At 35.3% G+C, this 21,777-nt stretch overlaps 1 protein-coding gene across 1 annotated transcript in view; it reads right to left on the bottom strand.

Moving 5' to 3' along the window:
• ZCCHC7 (zinc finger CCHC-type containing 7) overlaps positions 1-21,777 on the bottom strand; it is a 221,335-nt gene that overhangs the window by 37,994 nt on the left and 161,564 nt on the right. The window contains exons 3-5 of the mRNA XM_090275923.1: positions 3,594-3,637; positions 2,279-2,404; positions 1,185-1,355 (exon numbers count right to left, since the gene is read on the bottom strand). Coding sequence (XP_090132049.1) covers positions 1,185-1,355; positions 2,279-2,404; positions 3,594-3,637 — 341 coding nt within the window. The remainder of the gene's footprint in view (positions 1-1,184; positions 1,356-2,278; positions 2,405-3,593; positions 3,638-21,777) is intronic.

Raw genomic sequence — 21,777 nt, 5'->3', positions numbered from 1 at the left:
TATTCAGACATAAATGAATATATCCTTTAATTACACAGTTGTATTTAGAATTTGACTTACCAAATTACTCTTACATGTATGCATACATATAAAGGAGCATTGTTTGTTTGAAAATATATTTAAAAATAATAATATAAATCTAAATGTACTGGCAGAGAAATGGCTGTGCCAGTTGGCATATACATACAATGTAATAAAAGACAGCCATTAGAAAGGTACATCTTTATGAGCTGATACAGAGATACATTCACAAATTTTCCAAAGTGGAAAATAAATATATATGTCATTGTGTAAAACAGTGATCTTATTTTTATTCGTTTAAAAATTACAATCAATCATTGTTATATTACTTACATAAGAAACACAGACATTACCCATTCACATTCTAGTTTGTTTTAATGTGAAATTCATCTCAACAGAAAGCCACATTAATTTATTGAGCAAAAGGCTATCAAGTACACTTTAATTATAAATAAACTAAGAAAAATGTTTGTGCTTTGTATCATGTCTTTGGGAACTACAAATTAAAGGGAGAAGATTCTTACTTCTACAGCCTTTCTGGTATTTAAAAATAAATAAAATAAAATTGTGACTAAATCCCACATTTATAATATGATGCAAAATGATGTCCAAAATAACAATGTGCTAAAACTTAATGTGCTACAAATAAGTGAAATGTCTCCTAATTTACCTTAAAAAAAAAAAAAAAAAACTAAAGAGAGAACTAAAATGAGCAGATCCAAAGTACTGGTTGTTTGTCCTTGGATAAGACTATTCCACCAGCAAGAGCCATCAATAAGCAGCATCAAACCAGGCTTCATATAGACCTGTACACACAACTGGTAAGTGTATATATTTCATATGACTATGCATGAATACATACATAGATTTGATGTTATTTATTACATATTTCTTTAACCGCAAGTTTCATTGAGCAAGCACAGTAAGCAAAAGGGGCTAGCAGGGCTTTCCAATATTTGTTGATGCTGCCTTCTCAGGAACCATTCTGCAGCATCCCTACCTTGATATATGAGAGCACTGCTTTACGTATCAGTGGCCAAAGTGACATGACTATTATTATACACAGTACAGAATAAACATTCTTTTAGGTAGGCTGACAGATAGTTACAAATTAGCACATTGCCCCTAAAGCCTGACAAATTAGTTATACACAGGATACTCACATCAGCATAGTGGCCTATCATACCACATCGGTCACATTGTTTTCTCCAGGAAGATCTTTCAAGACATCTGTGAGTAGAAGACATAGGCAAAGAACAGTCTAAGCAAAAGCGGGCTGGACAGGCATACTGGAGGTGTCCTCTCTCAGAGCAGAGGCAGCACGCGCGAACTTTCTATGTGGCAGACAAACAGAAAATCTCTTTAGTAGAAGATTAATTTTTCTTTTTCCATATAATTCCATAAAAAGTTATTTCTAACTTGAGACCCCAATGAAGGTCGAATCTGGAGCCTAATTATACAATAAAACAAAATGTCTGAATTCAGAGCTGTAACATAAACTATCTGTATCCTGTGGTTGCCAAAAAAGGCTTATTAGTCTGTATGTACTGTCAGCTGGCATCTATTTTATTTCTTATATCTTGTCTTGTAGGAACACTGGCAAAGTGGAATGTGTCTGAGAGGGAAAGTGTCAATAGGATGATGAGAATCTGGAACCTAAGTCATAGGAAGAACAGAAAGAGACTGCTTTGCCTAGAGAAGCAAGACAATGAAGAAATAGGAGCACTGTCTCACAAATATGAAAGAAAATCATTTGGAAGGGGGACTAGGTAATATAAATGTTTGTTAAGGGAAAAATCTAAGAGCTTTAGTTTCATGCTGTTCCAAAGGTTTAATATGTTTAATATGACTTACATCAGTAAACCATTATAAATGTCTAAAACTGTAATTTTCTAATAATGAAAATTATCTTATGATGAAATAAGCTGTCTGATTGAGAAAGTTTAGAAGTGAAAGGGGTCTCAGAAATCATCTGATTCAATCTTCTCATTTTATAGATAAGAAAACTGTGCACAGAGAATGAAATTTGCCTAAAGTTTTCTAACTACTGATAGGAAGCTGAAATGGATTCCAGGTTTTTTTACTCTAAATTTATTGTTCTTTCTCTACTACTACTCTAGGATATAACCTACATGAAAAATTAACAAGAAATTTAACACATACATTACATAAGATTTGAATTCTAAGGTTACAGGATTTCAATCCTAAGATTTTTTATCTTAACACGATAGAAAGAAACAGTACATATTTCACGTACTTGTGGAAAGGGGCAGTTTTTTGACAAATGGCCACATTTGTCACAATTTCTACAGGTAACATTTTTGTTTGCTGTATAGTATCGGTGGGTCCGTCTTCCAGATGATCTACTATTACCTATCTGGGCCTAAGGAAAAAAAATTCAAGAATAAAAACATTATTTCACTCTGTTCAAGCAAATTAGCAGTTACAGTCAATTCAATTTAGAACCCAGCAATGTGGAACTTTGTGTTCTTAAAAGGAGTTAGAAAAGCCTAAAAGGGGTGCTATAAAGACAGCTCTACTTTTTGCCTGTCCCCCCCCCTCCATTCTTTTACACTGTCCATATGGTTCCATTTCTTTTGAACCCTTCTCTTCTTACAGTTCAGGTTTAGCAAGGGCACTGATATGCATCAGACATACTGGTGACATTCAGAGTAAAAGATATTGCTGACTTCTATGTCTGAACGTATACCATATTTTTCTGAATGAGAAGCCTGCCTGAGCTTTTAGAAAATGGTGTTTTTAAAATGAATTTCTCTTTTATAAAATTATAAAACTACATAGCTACTGAATATATTCCTTCTACTGAATAGCCTAAGGTTATTGCCTATATACTGGATTATGATTTCTAAGAGAATGAGATTAATTTCCTTCCAGAGTCCTTTTAAAAATCTATTCTGCCTACAATGACCCAATTCTAGCTGTCTCATATTCTAGCCAAAAGCCAGTATCTTGCAAGAAAATATGAGCAAAGCATATCATATGGATATCTAGAGAGGAATATATAAATGTCAAACATGCTTTTATCTTTTTGGTAGAATTCCATCTTTGAAAAACTTGCATCTTTTACTTGTTCATTTGCTGAATTGGCCAAGTAGGCCCCAAGATGTCTTAAACGAATTATCCCTTTAAACTTCTCTTGTACCAACATGTAAAATTATTATGTTTTTCTAGTCATCTGCCACAATTAAGGTTAATAAACACCTGCCACATCCTAAATATAGCCTAACCATTTCCTTACACTGAAGAAGCAGTTATTTCCGGCCTTGATCTTCAGTGGTACTGGGCAATAGAGTTGAGAATATTCACCACCACAGAGAAGAAACAGGAGGGAAAGGGGACTAACTCATTATGGCAATTAATTGACTGACAAAAATCAAGGCTGAACTACACTTCTGAAAAATTCAATTATCCATATACTGAAATCAAACTTGTTCTTACAAGATACTCAGGCTGTCACTATTTTTAAAAGGTTTATCATAATGAAATGAAATAAAACTACAAATTAAAAAATGTATTTATTATTCATAACTTTAAAAACAATTTGATTTTACCTCAATGTCTTTGTCACTGATGAACCAGCTTACACCATCTTCTCCTACAAAATAAATAAAATGTTACTCAATCTCGACACCTTTAAAGCACTTATAGATTGACAATAAATTATGCAATTTCTTAGTACTGAAATTGGACCTCAAAGGTGTTATAAGGGATGTGAGTACCTTAACCTCTTGCCTTGGTTCCATTATTTCTTGTGTGGCTCTAAACAAATACTTAACCTCAGTTTCCTTACATATAAAAAGGGAATAGTATTTGTCTTGTCTACCTAAAAACAGAATCCTATGAGATATGCGAGAATGTTTTGAAAACTATCAAATTATAAACACATATAAGAAAATCAGCAAAGGAACCAAAAACCTAACAGCAGAGGCAGAAAGAAATGTTGATCTGAACTCCCCTTATTGGATTACAGCAGAGCTTTGAGTCAAGTGACCACAGCCACCCTGCACCGCGCCACTCCAGACATTTGCCGTCAGGGAAGTCACTGACCTTGGGTACCAGGACATTCAAAAAAAAAAAAAAATTGTGTGAATAAGCATCATCATAACCTTCCCCTCTTCTGAAGCCCTAAATCCTCCCCTTTGTTAAGTTGGTATACAAACCCTTACCTTTGGCTATTCAGTGAGTTGCTCATTACTGAGTGCTCCCACACTTTGTCATTTCTCATTAATCTTTTTATTGTCAGTTAACTTGCAACCCCCCACCCACCCATTTCAGATTCAAGTAGTTACAGGAAAGGTTTTCCATTCCATTATCAGTTTTAACTGTGTCCACTAGCTTCCCTTTGTAGTTGATTTTCATTATAACATTTACAAAAAAGTTAAACCTTGAACACTATCTCACAATTAGAGCTAGAAATTCAGTACTATTTTTTAAAAAATTTATTTTAGAGACAGAGAGAGGAAGGGAGAAAGAGAGAGAGACATCAACTCATTATTACAACCATTTATGCATTCATTGGTCGATTTTTCTATGTGCCCTGACGGGAGATCAAATCTGCAACCTTGTTGTATCTGGAAGACACTTTAACCAACTTAGTTACCTGGCCAAGGCCTACCGTTGTATTTTTAGATCAATCAATGGTTTCATGATATTTGGCCTCCTTTTTTGCTTTTTTATTTCACTATTTTTTTTGGGGGGGGGAATCGAACCAACGACACTTGGCTCGCAGGCCGATGCTCAATCCACTGAACCACAGCAGCCAGGGCTTATTATTTCACTATTTTTGATGTTATTTAAAAAACAGTACTGCCCTGGCCAGGTAGCTCGGTTGGTTGGAGCATCATCCTGATGCACCAAGATTGTGGGTTCGACCCCTGGTCAGGGCTACAAGAACCATCTAATGAATACATAAATAAGTGGAACAACAAATTGATGTTTTTTCCCCTCTCTCTCTAAAAATCAATAAAAAAAAAAAAACTGTAAAAATGTAGGGAGATGGGGAGCTCTATATTTTTCTTTATCAGCTGTTTTCTTCTCTTTGCATTGTTCCTTTATAAAACAGCATATGGCTGCTATTCCTCTGGTCCACCCATGGCCCATGAGGAAGGGACATATGACTAATGCGGAAGCTAAGGTGTCAACAAAGGACTGAAAGATTTTTTTCTTCCCCCAAAGCAAAGTTAAGATTTTTTCCTTCCTCCTATCTACTTCCCTTCTCTATCTCAAAAACACAAATTGAGCTCGACTCTTTGAAAGGAATTTTGAAGAGACATGAAGTAATCTACATTTTCCCAGGCCTACCAGAAGTAAGTGTCTAGAGATATATTTTAAAATAAAATACTTTTACTGAGAAAACCAAGAGGCTGCTTTACAAAAAGACCAATCCATAGGAGAGCAGAGATGCTGTGCTGATGATTATTTCCTTTGTAAAATTTGGAGGCTGCATCCATATATTGAGAGTGGAGAATACATTAAATAGCAGCAGCTCCTATTCCTTCATCATCACCATCCACGCTATTATTCTTTCATTCAAAGGATTCATCTAAGGAGCAAGCTTTGCTGTAGCTTTCAAAGCTGCCTTTTGTATCTCAATGTCCTTCATCATTAAAATTCAAAATGACAGCTTAAACTCACTTTAATTATAAAACTGACTTAATATTGTCCTTAAAAAATGAAATTCAAAACCAGTGAAATGCAAAATAGCAACTGTTGCCACTAAATTCCCAATAAATTTATATACAACAGGGAACAGTGTAAAAAGGCAAGGGTTTGAGAGAGGGAGATCCACTCCACTTAGATTGTTTTAACATGCCTGTGGAATTCACCAATATCCCGGGTTATATACTGACTCCTCTTCAACAAGCTACAGTATATTCTTACTGTAGAAAAAATCTATTGACAAAGTATATAAGATAGGCTTCAAATGCAGATGAAATCAGATTGCCTAGTGGAAAATGAACAAAGACATAATCAGGAACACATAGATCAACTCTTGGCCCTACCCATGGTTCCAGCTGTAGTTCCAATTTGGAAATGACAGTTGACTCCTGCCCTTGCCCTTTTATCTATTTTATTTGCTTAACTCCAAGTCCCAACCTAATGAGACCTTTTGTCCAATGGGCAACTCATTAGAACTTCCACAGGCAACCAGTTCTTTACTTTGTTAAATACCTGGTATGAGACTGTGGAAACCTGGGTTCCAGTTTTAACCTTATCTCTTATTTGCTGTGTGGCTCTGGGCAGGTTATTTATCCTTTCTGGATCTGTATAATAATGGATCGGACTAAACGGTATCCATGGTAACTTCCAGCACAAAAATTATGTGATTTATCAGATTTTCCTTCAAATCAAATACATTGTCATTTAGTCTAGTTACCTACATCCTCCTGGCCTTTGCAACCAGCACAGGGTGTTTTGCTTTATTTTAATTAATTCATTCATTCATTCAGGTGTCTTGCTTTAAAGACAACTTCTCACAGGGCACAGGAGTACTCATCTTTAATGTATTCACCACCCAGTGAGATTGAATATAAAATGGGACTGCCCTAAAGATGCTTACTATCAATTCTTAGCTGCTTTACAGCATTGTCTTGCTAATTTCCAGGCAGGTGATGTGATTCTTTTTAGACTTCAGAACTGTAATCAAAGCAATAGCTGATAACCCCATCTTTGCATGTATTGAACAGTTACAATGAACAAGGCGCTATAGTGTAAACAAAGATGAGTAAGAGCTTATAACCTATTAAAACACAAGGAGACAAATAAAAAAAGCAAGGAGTAAGAAAAGAATAAAAAATACTATGGTAAACTGAGAAAGAAGAGATGTCTGAATTTAAGGGAGAAAGGGGAAAGAAGTCACAGAAGGCTGTGCCATAAAGGAAATGTTATTGAAGTGTAAGTTACATATTAAAAAATATGTAACTTAAATATAGCCATGTAAAAAATAAGTATGATGCATTCTGACAAATGTATATACCTTTATATTAATCACAAAATCAAATGTAGAACATTTCCATCATCCAAAAATGTTACCTGTGCCTATTTGTAGTCAATCCCCTACCTCAGGCAACTGCTGATTTACTGTCATGATGGGCTCATTTAGCCAGTTCTAGGTCCACATATAACTAGAATCATATAAAATATATCATTTTGTGTCTGGTTTCTTTTACTTTGCACTACTTGTGAGACTCACCCATGCTGCTGGGTAGTAGTAGTTTGCTCCTTTCTTACTGCTAAACAGTATTCTATTGTGTGAATATAATAGTTTAGCTGTCCATCTCCTGATGAACATTTAGGTTGTTTCCAATTTGGGGCAGTTATAAATAAAGCAGTAACAAACATTCTAGCAAGCCTTCCTTTTAATTGACATACATTTTCATTTCTCTTGGGAAAATATCTAGGAATAAAAATACTAAATATGGTAAGCATATCTTTACTTTTATATAAAACTGGCAAATTTTTCCCAGTGGTTGTGGCATTGTACACCCCATCAGCAATGTGTAAGTGTTCTAGTAGCTCCATGATCTCATCAACACTTGGAATTGTCAGTCTTTAAAATTTTTGCCTTAAATTGGGTGTGAAGTAGTATTGCATTAGGATTTTAATGGATATTACTCTGATGACTAATGATGTTGAGCATCTTCTATGTACTTTCGTGCCATTCATATGTCTTCTTTCAAAAACTGTTCAAATTTTGGGCCCATTTTTAAATTGTTTTTTTCTTTTTTTGAGGGGTGGTTGTCTTTCTTGTTTTATTAAATCATAAGAGTTTCTTATATATTTTAAATACAAGATTTTTGTTTTTTTTGTTTTTAAATCGGACATGATCTGCAAATATTTTCTCCTAGTGTGGCTTGCTTTTTCTTTTATTTTTTTAAAGTGTTATTAGGAAAGCAAAAATTGTAATAAATTTGACAACTTTTCCCTTGACAATTAATGTTTTCTGTGCCCAAAGAAAATTGTCTATGCAAGGTTACAAGCACTTTCTATATTTTCATCTATACTTTTATAGTTTTAGAAATTTGTTTAGTTAGTACCTACTTTTGCCCATGTGAATATCCAGTTGTTCTAGCTGGATATTGATTACCTTAGCAGCTTTGTTGAAAGTCAATTAACTATATACATTTGGGTCAAATTCTGGAACTTCTGTTATGTTATATTGAGCTACATGTCTATCATTATACTGCATTACAGTCTTTATTACTAAAGCTTTATTTAAAAATCTTGAAATCATGTAAAGTAAGCCTTGCAACTTTTTTGTTCCTTTTCAAGAGTGCTTTGGCTATTCTAGACCCTTTTAATTTCTGTATACATTTTAAAATAAATATCAATTTCTAAAAAAAAGCCTGCTGGAATTTTGATTGATATTGTGCTCTATCTATAGATCAGCTTGGAAAGATATTTTAACAATATCAAGTCTTCCAAAACATTAATATTTTATATCGCTTCATCTATTTTGATCTAATTTTTCTAAGCAATCTTTTACAGATTTCAGTGAACATGTCTTACGTATATTTTATTAAATTTATTCCTGAGTATTTCATGTTTCTTTCTGTTACTGTAAATGGCTTATTTTTAAGTTCCATTTTTCAATTTTATAGAAATACAATTGATTTTTGTTTACTCATCTTGCATCCTATAAGTTTCTTTCACTTTCTGTTAATATGGTGCATTACAGTGATATTAAACCAACCTGTATTCTACAATTAACACACTTAGTTAATGTCTTATTCTTTATAATATATTGTAGAATTCAACTTGCTGGTATTTTATTAAGAATTTTTGCATCTGTGTTCATGATGGATATTGACTTATACTCTTCTTATAATGTCTTTGTCTGGTCTTGATATTGGGGTAAAACTGGCCTCATAAGAGTTGGGAAGTGTTGGAAAGAGTTTGTTTGTGTAGAACTGGTGCTATTTCATTCCTAAATATCTGATAGAATTCACTACAAGTCATCTAGGCTGGAGTTTTTTTTTGTTTGCAGGTCAGGAATTTTACTTGTAGAAAGAATTTAAAATAGCAATTCTCTTTCTTTAGTAATGGAGCTATTTACATTTTCTATTTCTTCTTAGGCCAGTTTGAGTAATTTGTGATTTTCAAAGAATTTGTCTATTACTTCTAAATTGTCAGAATTATTGGTATAACACTGTCCATAACAGACTCTTATGCTTTTTCCTTCTATTTTTCTAATTTGTTCTTAAGCCCATCCAGTAGTAACTTTTTAATCTTAAATATTATATATTTCAGTTCTAGAAGTTCCATTTGGCTCTTTTTTAATATCCATTTCTCTTCTTATTATATTCATCTCTCCATCAAACCTCCGTGTATATTCATAACAGCTGTTTTAATTTTAAAGTCCTTGTCTACGAATTTCATTCTCTCTTATCGAGGGCAAGTGTGGAGTAAGTTAACACAACATGGCTGGAAGCAGAAGTCTTGTATAGGATTTTAATAGGGAAGATGGAAAGTACTAGTGAAAAGGAAAGGCACAAGTAACACACTGGAAGAGGTAAAAGAGTACAGTAAACAGTACAGTTTGACTGAAAATGAGGGTATAATGACTCCTTTACTAGGAATTTCCGCAGACCTTTTAATATGTAAAGAACACTGAGAATTAAAACTTGAACATTTCCCCCCCACCACCTTTTCTCCTATTTGTGGAACTATTCTATTTTCCTCTCTCTTACTGCATGGTAATAAAGATAAACATCTTTCACAGTTACATGGTGACTCAGAGTCTATAAATTGTTTTAAATTTACATTTTATCCTCAACAATCCTGTATATTATGGTTACACAAATGCTCGATTTTTTATTGTGTACTATCTACAAAAAATGACAACTGGTGCTTTCTGTGAAATATACAGCAGTCCCTCTCTATATCGTGGTTCACTTATCGCGGCCTCACTGTATTGCCAGATTTTTAAAAATGTTATATTTAATTATTTATCACAGATTTTTCGCTATATCGCGGGATTTTGCAGTACTGTATACACGTTGTTAAAGTTACGTAGGTTTAAGAGTGTAGAATATGTTTAAGAACATAAGTAGTGTTTATAAAAGCGTGGAAAGGGTTAATAAGGGAGTGGGAACAGTTTATAAGTGTGTGGGAAGGGTTTATAAAGCCTTAAAATATGTATAAATACTAAAATAAATGTAAGGTTCCTACTTTGCGGATTTTCACCTATCGCAGGGGGTGGGGGGGTAATCTAGAATGTAATACCCGCGATAAGTGAGGGAATACTATAGTGCTAATGTAGTTATTTACCCATAAGACAGCATTCAATTTTCAAAGGATCTAAAGGAAATTTGAACTAGATTTCTTAAGATCAAAGCCAGTTCATACTCTGCTTCAGTTATTCTTAGCCTATCTGCATTCTGGTGCATGAGAATAGCTAAAGATCATCCTTTGCTGAAAAAGCAGCTATCATAGACAATCAGAGAGTTAGTTCTCTCTGCCTTTGTAATAATTTGACAGAAAATAAGAGTTAGTAAAATGTTTTCCCAAAGATCAGAAGAGATTACAGAAGGACTGATTTCAGCATATCCTGCTGGTCATTTGCAGTACTGGTGCCAGGAACTAAGAAGAATCTTTTCCTGAGCCTAACACCTAATAACTCCTTATAAGGATGCCATAGATGCCTTGCATTTTCTAGATATCCTAATTTGTAACTTCTAAAACTGTAAATCTCAATAAATTTAGTGAGAAAGTATGTATTTATGATTTTATAGACTCGTCGGCAGCCGTCCGTCTCGAGAGACGATGGTGTAGCTTCTCAAGAGTCTATCTGCACCGCCGAGAATGGCTGTGCAGTCCGACTCGGGAGTGACACGGTATCTGTCTCCTCCCGTGTTGAATCGACATCTTGCGATGACGCTGGAGTGTCCTCTCCAGTGAAGCTGAAGCTACAGAGCCTGGGCAGGGTGATATGGAGGGTCTGCTGTTGCCCATGCAGCAGACCCCCCCTCTCTTCGCAGCTGAAGGGTCCAAGGGAAAGACGGAGTCAATACAGCTTGGGTTCAGGTGCGCCGCAGGAGTTGCCGGTGTTGACTACAATGTCAAACCGCCTTAGGGACTCCGGCTCCGGATTTTCTGTCAGGGTTTACTCCCTTAGCCTTTCCCCTGAAGAGGTATGCCGCAAGGCAGCGGAGGTTTTTTGGAGTCAGAGTTTTCCTTCTCTGATGTGCCCTGACTGGAAGATCGAACCAGCGACACTTAGCCCGCAGGCCGACGCTCAATCCACTGAGTCAAACCAGCCAGGGCCAATATATATATATATATAGATATAGATATAGATATAGATATAGATAGATATAGATATATAAATGTAGAAGGGGAGAGAGAGAAAGTACCAACCATGAAGAAAAAGACTGACAAATATGACTCCCCTTTTGGCTTCATTGTTTTGTCTATTCCTATGCGAAAACCACTATATATAAGGGAAGATAGCCTAAATTAAAAATTATGTTTAAACCACAAGGTGGGAGAAAATATTTTCAAAGTAGAAAACTGTAAAAGATTGATATTCGGATTACATAAAAGCTTCAGTCTAATAAAGTAAAGGCAAACATCCAGCAGAAAAGTGGACAAAGGATGTGAACAGCTAAGATACAGAGGAGAAAATGCAATTTCCCATAAAAATGAAAAGATACTTCACTAATAATTGGGGAAACAAAAAAGATCAACAGTAAGTTATCATAGCACTTCAGTTGAATGGATGAATATTTAAAAGTCTGGGTGTACCAATGTTAGTAAGGATGTGGGGAAATGACTCTTGCACACTGCTGGTGGGGGAGTAAATTAGTGCAACACTTTAGAGATCAATTTGGAAATACAACTTGACAATGTACACAGCCCAGACCCAGCCATTCCACTCCTTGGTATGTGCACCAGAGACATTTTGCTCTTATGCACAAGAATGCTCATTGCAGGATCATTTTGCAATTGCAACAACATCAGGAAACAATTTATATTGATTTTATAGACTAGATTTATGATTTTCTGGACTAGAATTTAATATTCAACAAATCAGACATAAATACTTATTTGCCACTACTCATTATTTAAGAATGTAAATACAATTTCCCTCAAATTGTAAAATGTTTTTATTTAATGTGGTGTCAAGTTAATTTTCACCAAATATTTACTGAATATCTCCCATGTAAAAGACAGTGCAGGAAACAGAAAGATGACTAAAACACGGTGCTTGCCACAGAGTAATTTGTGCTATCACTGAGTTAAAGAACCTAAAATGCATTACTGTGTTAAGTGAATAACCAAGATAATTTTATTTTTTTAAAACAGAAGGATGATTTAATTAATAAAGTTTAAAAAAAGGCAAAATGTCCACTATTATTTGGGAAAAATGGGCTATTTAACAAGAAATGCTGAATACAGTCTACTAATGAGCAATTAACTTATGATAATGACTATATTGCCTAACCAGTCTTTCTTACAATATATTAGTCCTTTAGTAACAGTTTTCTCCCCCCAAAATCTGAGCCTATCTCTGGGCAGTTTACTGTTGGGGATCGGGGGGAAAAATAGACATTGCTTGGTGTATACATGCAACCACTAAGGCACCTAGATGGTGGGCCTTCTCAATATCCAGTCTCACTTGCAGTATACAGCCCAAATTGACTCCTATGAGATGCCACTCTTCCATTCCTCTAAAACACAGTGAAATGATCAAGAAAACAAAGAGATAAAAGCAGAGAAGATCGTGAATAACCCTCCTACCACATAACTCGAGGTTAAATAATTTGGCAGTTATAGCATAAAAGACCAATTAACAATATCACATTTTTAAGTTTAATGCCCACACTCCCTTTTTATATACCTGTATTCTAAAGCAAAAGGTCCTACTGTTGGTAATATAATACTCTCAATACCTTCTCATCTCTGTATTTCTCGTTTTATGCCCTTAACTCCACCCAACATTGTCTCCCTCTTTGACCAATTTTCCACGATTACAAATTCTGAATATCCGTTAAGGCTTAGCTCCTCATAGTCAATGCAAATGGATTAGCCAGTACGTTTCTCATTAGACCTCTGAAAGCACTTATAAATGCTTTCCTAGTTCTTGTCTCACTTCGTGGTTTCTTCTTCTTCCATTGTTTACTACCAAGTAACCAATGTTCCACTCTTTGCCTTTCTTCTCATCCTACATTCTTCGTCCCAGGTTATGTTATACATACCCACAGAGGAAACCAGATTTCTAGGCCAAGTCTTTTCTTGAGTTCCTGATCTATGGGACATCTGGATTAGACATCTTATAGGTTAACTCAATAACTAAAAATGAATTCTTCATTTTCTCCCCATTCCTTGTGTTTCCCTCTTAAAAACAAACATCCCTCGTATCTTAGTTTATTTTCCAAATCAAAAGCTCAACGCCCCCCTCTCACTTTTCATATAATTATTTACCACATCCTGAGAATTCTCTATACATAACAACCTCAATGTTATTACACTGGCCCAGACTTTTAACTTCTCACCTAGATTTTTAAAATAAGTTCTAATACCACAACCCCTTTTTTATTCCACTATTACTAGAGTAATGTTTCTAAAGTGGGAATATAATACATTCTGACTTGAAGAGTCCCTTAATACCTACTGGATAAATATGAAACTCTCCTGTATGCCATATAATACCTTCTATGCTTTGGCCTTTATCTATTTCTCTAGCTTCATCTTCCTGCTCCCAATACTCCAGATATTTCCCCAATAGGTACTGCTGTTCTCTGCACTTTGCTTATGCATGTATTGCCTGGAACACAAACCACCCCTAATTTCAAACACATGGAACTAAGACTTGGGTCTTCAACTACCTAATCATGTGTTACCTCCTTCATTTGAAGACTTCCCTGATAACCCTTCAAAAGCAAGATGATCACTTTCAACTATATAACTTCCTGGACTTTAACCATGTCACTTTTATCTTTTTATCTTCCAAACACCAAAGCACAATTGCTTAGTTAGCACAGGTACTCAAGTTTACTGAATGAATTACTTAAATAACATTTATTCTTTTGATTTCTCTCTGGTAGAAGTATTTTCTACCTCACTTATATTCAAAAAGCATGTTATTTGTATGTCTTAGGCTAGCAATAAATTCTAAAACTTATATTAATAAATATTTTATTTCCCTCACTACACCGTAAGTTCTCTATGGACTGAGACCCATCTATTTTGTATATTATCTAGTTATCAGCACACCTTGCATACTTCAAATTACATTAGGAAAAACTTAAAAATAAAAGGAAACATTCATAAGCACTCTTATGTGACGGTTCTAAACTGGGGTACATAAGCCAACTAGATAATTTAAAAGTTCAATAAGACTTTGAAAACCTGAACTTTTAAAACTTTTAAAGTTTTAAGACTTAAAACTTGGAATTTCTGTAGCCAGCAACCCTAAGAATTAAAAAAGAACTTGAAAAAAATCACTGTTATTGAGGAACATCACTTGGCAGACACAGAATGCACATGAAATATGAGATAATTGGATATATATAGATAATCATGCCTGTACCTAGCCAGTGTTTATGGGTTAAAGATCACAAGGATGAAGCTGTCATATTATTTATGTCATATTCTTTCCTGAGCCTACTTCTACTCTACCAGATGTCCCCCTGGGATCTTCTCACTTCTAATAAGCAACCAAGCCAGCCACAAATGAAGTTACTATTCCCAACTTCATCAGCAGCATCTGTTATTTCAACGGAAACTTTTGAAATACACACAATGCCACATGCAAATCCCCTGGGGGTTGAGCCACTTTATTCAGCTTGCACTCTTCTCAAACTGCTCTTTTCTCTCTTGGTTTTCTCTTATTTATATATTTCCATTTAAACCTGGTAACAAAACCACTTCAGTCATTATATTTTGTAAAGGCAATAATTTAAATAAAGCAAAATTTACTAGAAGAATTTGCAAGTTAGGCATCAAATTGTTCATCTTATTTTAAATAACATTAAATTTACCAGAAACAATTCATATTTTTAAATGTATGTAAACGATAAATGGGGATTTAGCTTTTCTTTTTTTAGTGGTACAGGAGGAAGAAGAAAGAGGAAATAAACACAGGTGCTTAGCACAGGGTTATACAGAGCTCTTGCAAAGTTATTGGTCATATAAAGGCGGTTGTGTATCACCAAAGAAACAGACAAACCGACACAGACACACAGTTTTCTCTCATCCCTTATTTCTTTTACTCCAAGGATTTAGTCAATAAACCACCTGACTACTATTTATTTAGAAATAAAACTCTAAATATTTATTTAGAAATAACAGACTCCTCATATGATACTAAGTAACAAGACTAGAGAGGAAAATTTATCAACAGAAATAGTCAAGACAGTGGGATTATGGGAGTTGTGTCTTCTTTATCTTCTTTTTTTTTAAGTCATAGTCTTTTAATAGAGATGTTACACAACTTTTTCCATCCCATCTGGAAGAATAGGTCTTGCTAAATGTACATTATCAAAGGTGTTACTGTTAAAAGCAGTTATTAGAAAAGGGAAAATAATACAAACATAAATGTTCACTTTTAGTTATGGGTGAATTTATTTAATCTCAAAGTCAGAATGAGCTTTATGTTGACAGATTTTAACTTTGGTGGAAGGTCCAATACATACTTGCTTTCTTTATGTTATATTTTTTGAAATTAAGATACAATTCATATACCATAAAATCCACCCTTTTAACACATAAAATTCAATGCTTTTATTGTATCTTCTCAAGGTTGTAAAACCATCACAACTATTTAATTCCAGAATATTTTTATCACCTCCATATAAGACCCACACCAATTAGTAACGACTCCCCATTCTGCTTCTTTCCAGCCCCATGGAAACTACTAATCTACTTTCTATCTCTATGGATTTGTTTATTCAGGACATTTTGTATAAATAAAACAAACAACATGTAGCTCTCTGTGACTGGCTTCTTTCACTTAGCATAACGTTTTTAAGGTTCATCTATGTTGTAGCGTGTATCAGTACGTCATCCCTTTATATGGCCAAATAATATTCCATTGTGTGGACATACCACCATGAAATTTTATTTTATCTATCCATTCATCATTTAATGAATATATGGCTTGTTTTCACTTTTCTACTACTAGGAATAATGTTACAATAAACACTTGTTTACAAATTTTTGTATAGATGTTATTTTCGCTTCTTGGGTGTATATCTAGAAGTGGATTTGCTGGGTTATATGGTAACTCTGTGTTTAACTTTTTGTGGAACTGCCAAACTGTTATCTAAAGTGGCTGCACCATGTTTTTTCTTCTTTTAAAGATATCTGTTGGGTTGGTCAAAACTTCTATTGGATATTTTGAGTATGTCTGCTATCTCCTGCATGGCAGAACATTGATTGTTCTCAATTAATGTCTTGATTTGATCCCTATCAACTTCAACTGGTCTACCCAACCATGGAGCATCACCCAGTGAGTAATCTCCAGCATGAAACTTCGCAAAATCACTTTTGACGTGTTCAATCAGTCACAACACCTTCTCCATCCACTGCATGCACAAACCTTTCTTTGAGTTCCAGTTGCATTTTTATCTTTCTTGAAATAATAAAGCATAATATGCTGAAAATGTTGTGTATTTTCTTCCATCCTTAATATTAAAATGGCTATACAAAAATTCACCAATTTTGTTAAGTTTTTTAAAGATACAATCTAACAAAATTGTTCTGAATGAAGTTAAAGACAACTAAGTGTTACCAGAGCCATCTTACAAAATAAAACAAACTAAACTAACTTTTAGGCCAACCCAATACTATGGTGCCTGGTCCCCACCTCCACCCCCACCCCAAAAGGCAAAAAGGCAAATATACCAAACAGACACTTGAAATATTTATAAAATGACAAGTACATATATAAAACACATTTAAATTTAATCAAGAGGCTACTTTAAAAAATATGTTGTAGGTTTCCAGAGATGATTTAAAGGCTATATAAAACTTGGTTATCTACCTGCTGGTAAAAATACCAAATTGGAAGCTATATTCTTTCAGTTGCCCTTCTATTTAACACTTCCTTACCCCTTCCTGAATCTTTTTTCTTTTTCTGTACCTATCATTAACTTTTTGTGTTAGCACATGTATTTTCTTCAATGTCTCATTCTCTGTTCACATCCCTTAGGAAACAAGTCACTCCCCAATAGTTTACTTTTAATATAATTTATTATGGTAAAATTTTCTTCAAATCACTCTCTAGACCTTAAGGCCAAATATGTCTAGGCTCACATTTATAATTGCTTATAGGATATATCACAAATGTCTATATTATAGCTACTGCAAACATAACCTTCAAAGCAAAACTCACCTTTACAATCCCACTTGAAACTGGCTTAACCACTTTCTTCCCTGTCATCTGTTATTAATGACTCAAAATGTACATTTACTTTTATCTTAACCAAATGCTTTACCCTCTTTATCCAATTGGGCCAGGTCTTAAAATTACACAGTATCCTCCTTTGAAATGTCTTTCCAAGCCAATACTTAGGCTTCCTTCTAGTGAACACCACTTGATCATCACCTTGGGTCTAGGATCGTTGCAGTGTCCCTGTGCCTTCAACTGCATTTGATACATACAAGCCAAATTTTCTCTTTAAATTCATAATTTCATATTTAATTTTTTTCAAAGTAATACATGCAAATGGTTTTAAAAACTCTAATAATACTAAAAAAGTATATAAGAAATAAACAGCAGTTATTTCCTTCCTACTCCAGCTCCTAGTCCCTAGAGGCACACACTTTCAACACTCTACCTATTTCTTTTGGTATTTATCTACATACTCCTAAATCAGGATCATTCTGATACCATAACATTAATATCTAAATTCCTAATAAATATAAAGAGGATTTAGTATTCTTATAACATCCTATCTGAATTTCTTCTCCCTCCATCCCTCCCCCTCCGCCTTTACAGGTTAATATTCAATTTATGACTAAGTAGTAATAGCACAATGTTTCCCTTCTCACATAGCTCTTGAATTTTCCTGTATTTCATACCAATCTAGTTGTTTAATTTACTTGGCCTGAAAGTCTATGTATTACCATGCCAGTCACAAGCAACTCATCTCTCTAAAAGGCTAAGTTTAGTCATCCTCACATCTCCAGTATTAGGTCACTGCCTCTTCGTTACATATGCATTATACTAGAAAAAATAATTATCATCATTAATCATTTAGGTTCGGTGAACCCTTTTAATTATTTAAGTCATTTCACAAATAATTTACAGAAAAGTAGAGATAATGAAAAAAAATTTAAAAAACCTTAAAAATGGCAAACCCAAATTATTATTTCATATATTTACTGTTTTTGAAGCTATACTTGAAATGGGCAAAATCTCAAAATACAACTAACTGCTCAATTCTCACATATCAAATTGGAACTTGAAAAGTGCAACATCCCAGAATACAACTAACTGCTCAATTCTCGTGCATTAACTAGGATAAGTATTTTGTAAACACTTATCCCGGATTTCAAATAAATTTCTCCTTTGCTCCATAGTTCCAAGCATTTTCACTTTTAGATTTATAAACACCAATTAGAATAATCAATTCATTAATTTTTTCACTTCTATATTATCTGTTTCCTTCTAATCACCCCTGCATAAACATCTGCCTTCAGGATTTGTCCACTTGAAACGAACTATATCAAGTAAACCCAGTACAAAAATATTAAAAAATATGAAAGAATAGTCACTACTCCTTTTATCAAGCAGGATGGTTTGGATTACTGTCATAAAATATGTGGTAAAAAACTTCCTGTTGAATGACTGACCGGATGAGGACAGTCTATATTTTTTTGTACTTAGAAATATGTTCTTCACTCATTAATTCTTGAATTTGAGAAAATTCATCTATAACATTCTCTGAAAAATCAGTCTGAGACTTTGCTTAAAAGAGCAAGTTCATCACATCATTAAAGCCTAGATACCACTATCTATCTTTTGCATTCATGTTCTGATTAATCTAATAATTATAAAGTATCTTCCTCTGTCAATTTTCTTCTATTTGCCATTTTGAGCAGAAAGTGTAAAATTTCGAAGTCTCAACTTTGTTCAACAAAAACTAAAAGAGATGGCATCTCCAGACTTCTTTTATACATTTTGGAAAGATAATGCAATACTTCGGGCAACACAATAAGAACACTAGCCGTGGCCAGGTGGCTCTGTTGGTTGTAGTGTCATTCCATAAACCAAAAGGTTGCGGGCTTGATCCCTGGTCAGGGACATACTTAGGTTGCAGTTTCGATCCCCAGTTGGAATGCATAAGGGAGGCAAGTGACTGATGTTGCTCTCTCTGTGTCTCTCCCCTTCTTCCTCTCTCTCTAAAAATCAATAAACATATCCTCAGGTGAGGATAAAAAAAAAAAAAAAAAGAACAACAAAGGATGATGCAACAGTGATGACTTATTTCATCATTGTATCATCCTTCTAGGCAATTCTATCATTCTTCTATTTTCTTATTAGTTTAGTCTTTTTTAACATAGTTGGGAATAACTGGTAATAAAACTATTCTTACAATGATGAAACAGTAAAATGTTTCAAAATATGGCAAAAATAAGGTCAATAGGATCTAAAATTTATAGGATGATTCAGTGGACCCACATAGTAATTCTGAGATAGAATTATTCTGAGATAGGTTTTATTCTAAGAAAAGTACATTTTCTCACTGGTCTTTTGGAAGACCTCTAAAACAGAATAAAAACCATGAAATATAAAATGTTAGAAATAATTAGAAATGCTTTAAAAAAATTAACTAAAATTGTGTTTAGACTTCTGGTCAAGATGGTGGCATAGGTTACATAGTTCACCTCCTCACACAACCACATCAAAATTACAACTAAAATATAGAACAACCATCATTCAGAACCATCAGAAATATGAGTGGAATGGAAGTGTGACAACTATGGAATTAAGAAAAACCACATTCATCCAGATGGTAGGAGGGGTGGAGACTTGGAATGGGCTGGTCCCATATCTATGTGTAACAGAAAAAACTTTAGGAGAAATATCTCGTGAGCAAGGAGTCCCAGTCGCACAACAGGGCCTCCAGCCCTGGATTTCAGTGCAAGGAAAATAAGACCCCATAACTTCTGGCTGCAAAAACCAGCAAGGATTAAGTCAGTGGAAGAAACTGCTAGAGTCTCAAGCACTTCCTTTTAAAGAACCCAGACTCGGACTCACTCCCTCTGAGCTCCAGCACTGCAGTAGCAGCTTGAAAGGCACCAGTGGCATACAGGGAGGAACTGAAGTGTCTGGCGTTAAGGTGAGAGCTGGGGGTCAGCTTTCTGCCAGACAGAAAGGTGGGAAAAGCTATTGTCCCTTTTCTGAACCCTCCCCACACAGAGCTGGCAGGCTGGTGCTATACCTGAGTATCCATCAACCTGGCTAACACTGTTTACCCTGCCCTGGTGATCTCCAGAGACTCCATACTACCAAATTATGGACCCACCCAAGCTGCTTTTCCATATAAATTGCTGGTCTTGGTTTATGCTTTGCAACTTCCTAAATCCTCTCAAACAAGCAACAGCTGGCCTCAGTGAGCCCCCAGGCTATACCTCCTGCTATGGGGCCCCAGGCCCAGCACTAGGAACAGCCAGCCTAGATTCACAGCTTGGCTTTGCCAGGGAATCTCCAAGCCCAGCACAAGTAGCAGCCATTTCAGATCGCATTATAGCTCAGGAAGGGTGGCCCCCAGCAGAACACAGGTAGAGGATAACCTTGGCCTGCACCACCTGGGAAACCCCAGAGCCTGTGCACCCAGTGGACAGCTACAGACCACATCAGAGCACCACCATCCTGCCGCTGCACAGCTGAACCTTCACCGAGGGCAGAGGTTGGTGGTCAGTGGTCACAGGCAGTCCTTGCAGCTGACTGGCCTGGGTAAATTGCTCCCATTGACCTGCCAACAGCAATCAAGGCTCAACTACAAGAGGAGGGTGTACTCAGCCCACACGAAGGGCACACCTCCAGTACCCAGCTTGGGTGATAGGGGAGGCTGTGCCACTGGACCCTACAAGACACATACAAATTAGGCCACACTACCAAGACAGGGAGTCATAGCAGCTCTATTCAATACACAGAAACAAACACAGGGTGGCTGCCAAAACGAGGAGATAAAGAAACGTGGCCCAAATGAAAAAATAGATCAAAACTTCAGAAAAAGAACAAAAGAAAATGGAGATAAACAATCTATCAGATGCAGAGGTCAAAACACTGGTTATAAGGATGCTCAAGGAACTTAGTGAGAACCTCAACAGCATAAAAAAGATCCAGTCAGAAACAAAACATACACTAATTGAAATAAAGAACAATTTACAGGGAAACAACAGTAGAGTGGATGAAGCTGAAAATCAAATCAAAGATCTGGAATATAAGGAAGCAAAAAACAATCAATCTGAGTAACAAGAAGAAAAAATAATCCAAAAAGGTGAGAACAGTATAAACAGCCTCTGGGACAACTTCAAGAGGTCCCAAATTTGTATCATAGGGGTGCTAGAAGGAGAAGAGAAGGAACAAGAAACTGGAAATATCTGAAAAAATAATGAAAGAGAACTTCCCTAATTTGGTGAAGGAAATAGACATGCAAGTCCAGGAAGCACAGAGAGTCCCAAACAAGATGAATGCCAAGAAGCCCACTCCAAGACACATCATAATTAAAATGCCAAAGATTAATGATAATGAGGGAATCTTAAAAGCAGCAAGAGAAA

This window comes from Furipterus horrens, unplaced genomic scaffold (genome assembly GCF_987537825.1).
Source record: "Furipterus horrens unplaced genomic scaffold, mFurHor1.1.pri manual_scaffold_4, whole genome shotgun sequence".
Taxonomy (NCBI): domain Eukaryota; kingdom Metazoa; phylum Chordata; class Mammalia; order Chiroptera; family Furipteridae; genus Furipterus; species Furipterus horrens.
Note: the sequence above shows the minus strand (reverse complement) of the source record. Positions and strands in the feature narration are given on the sequence as shown.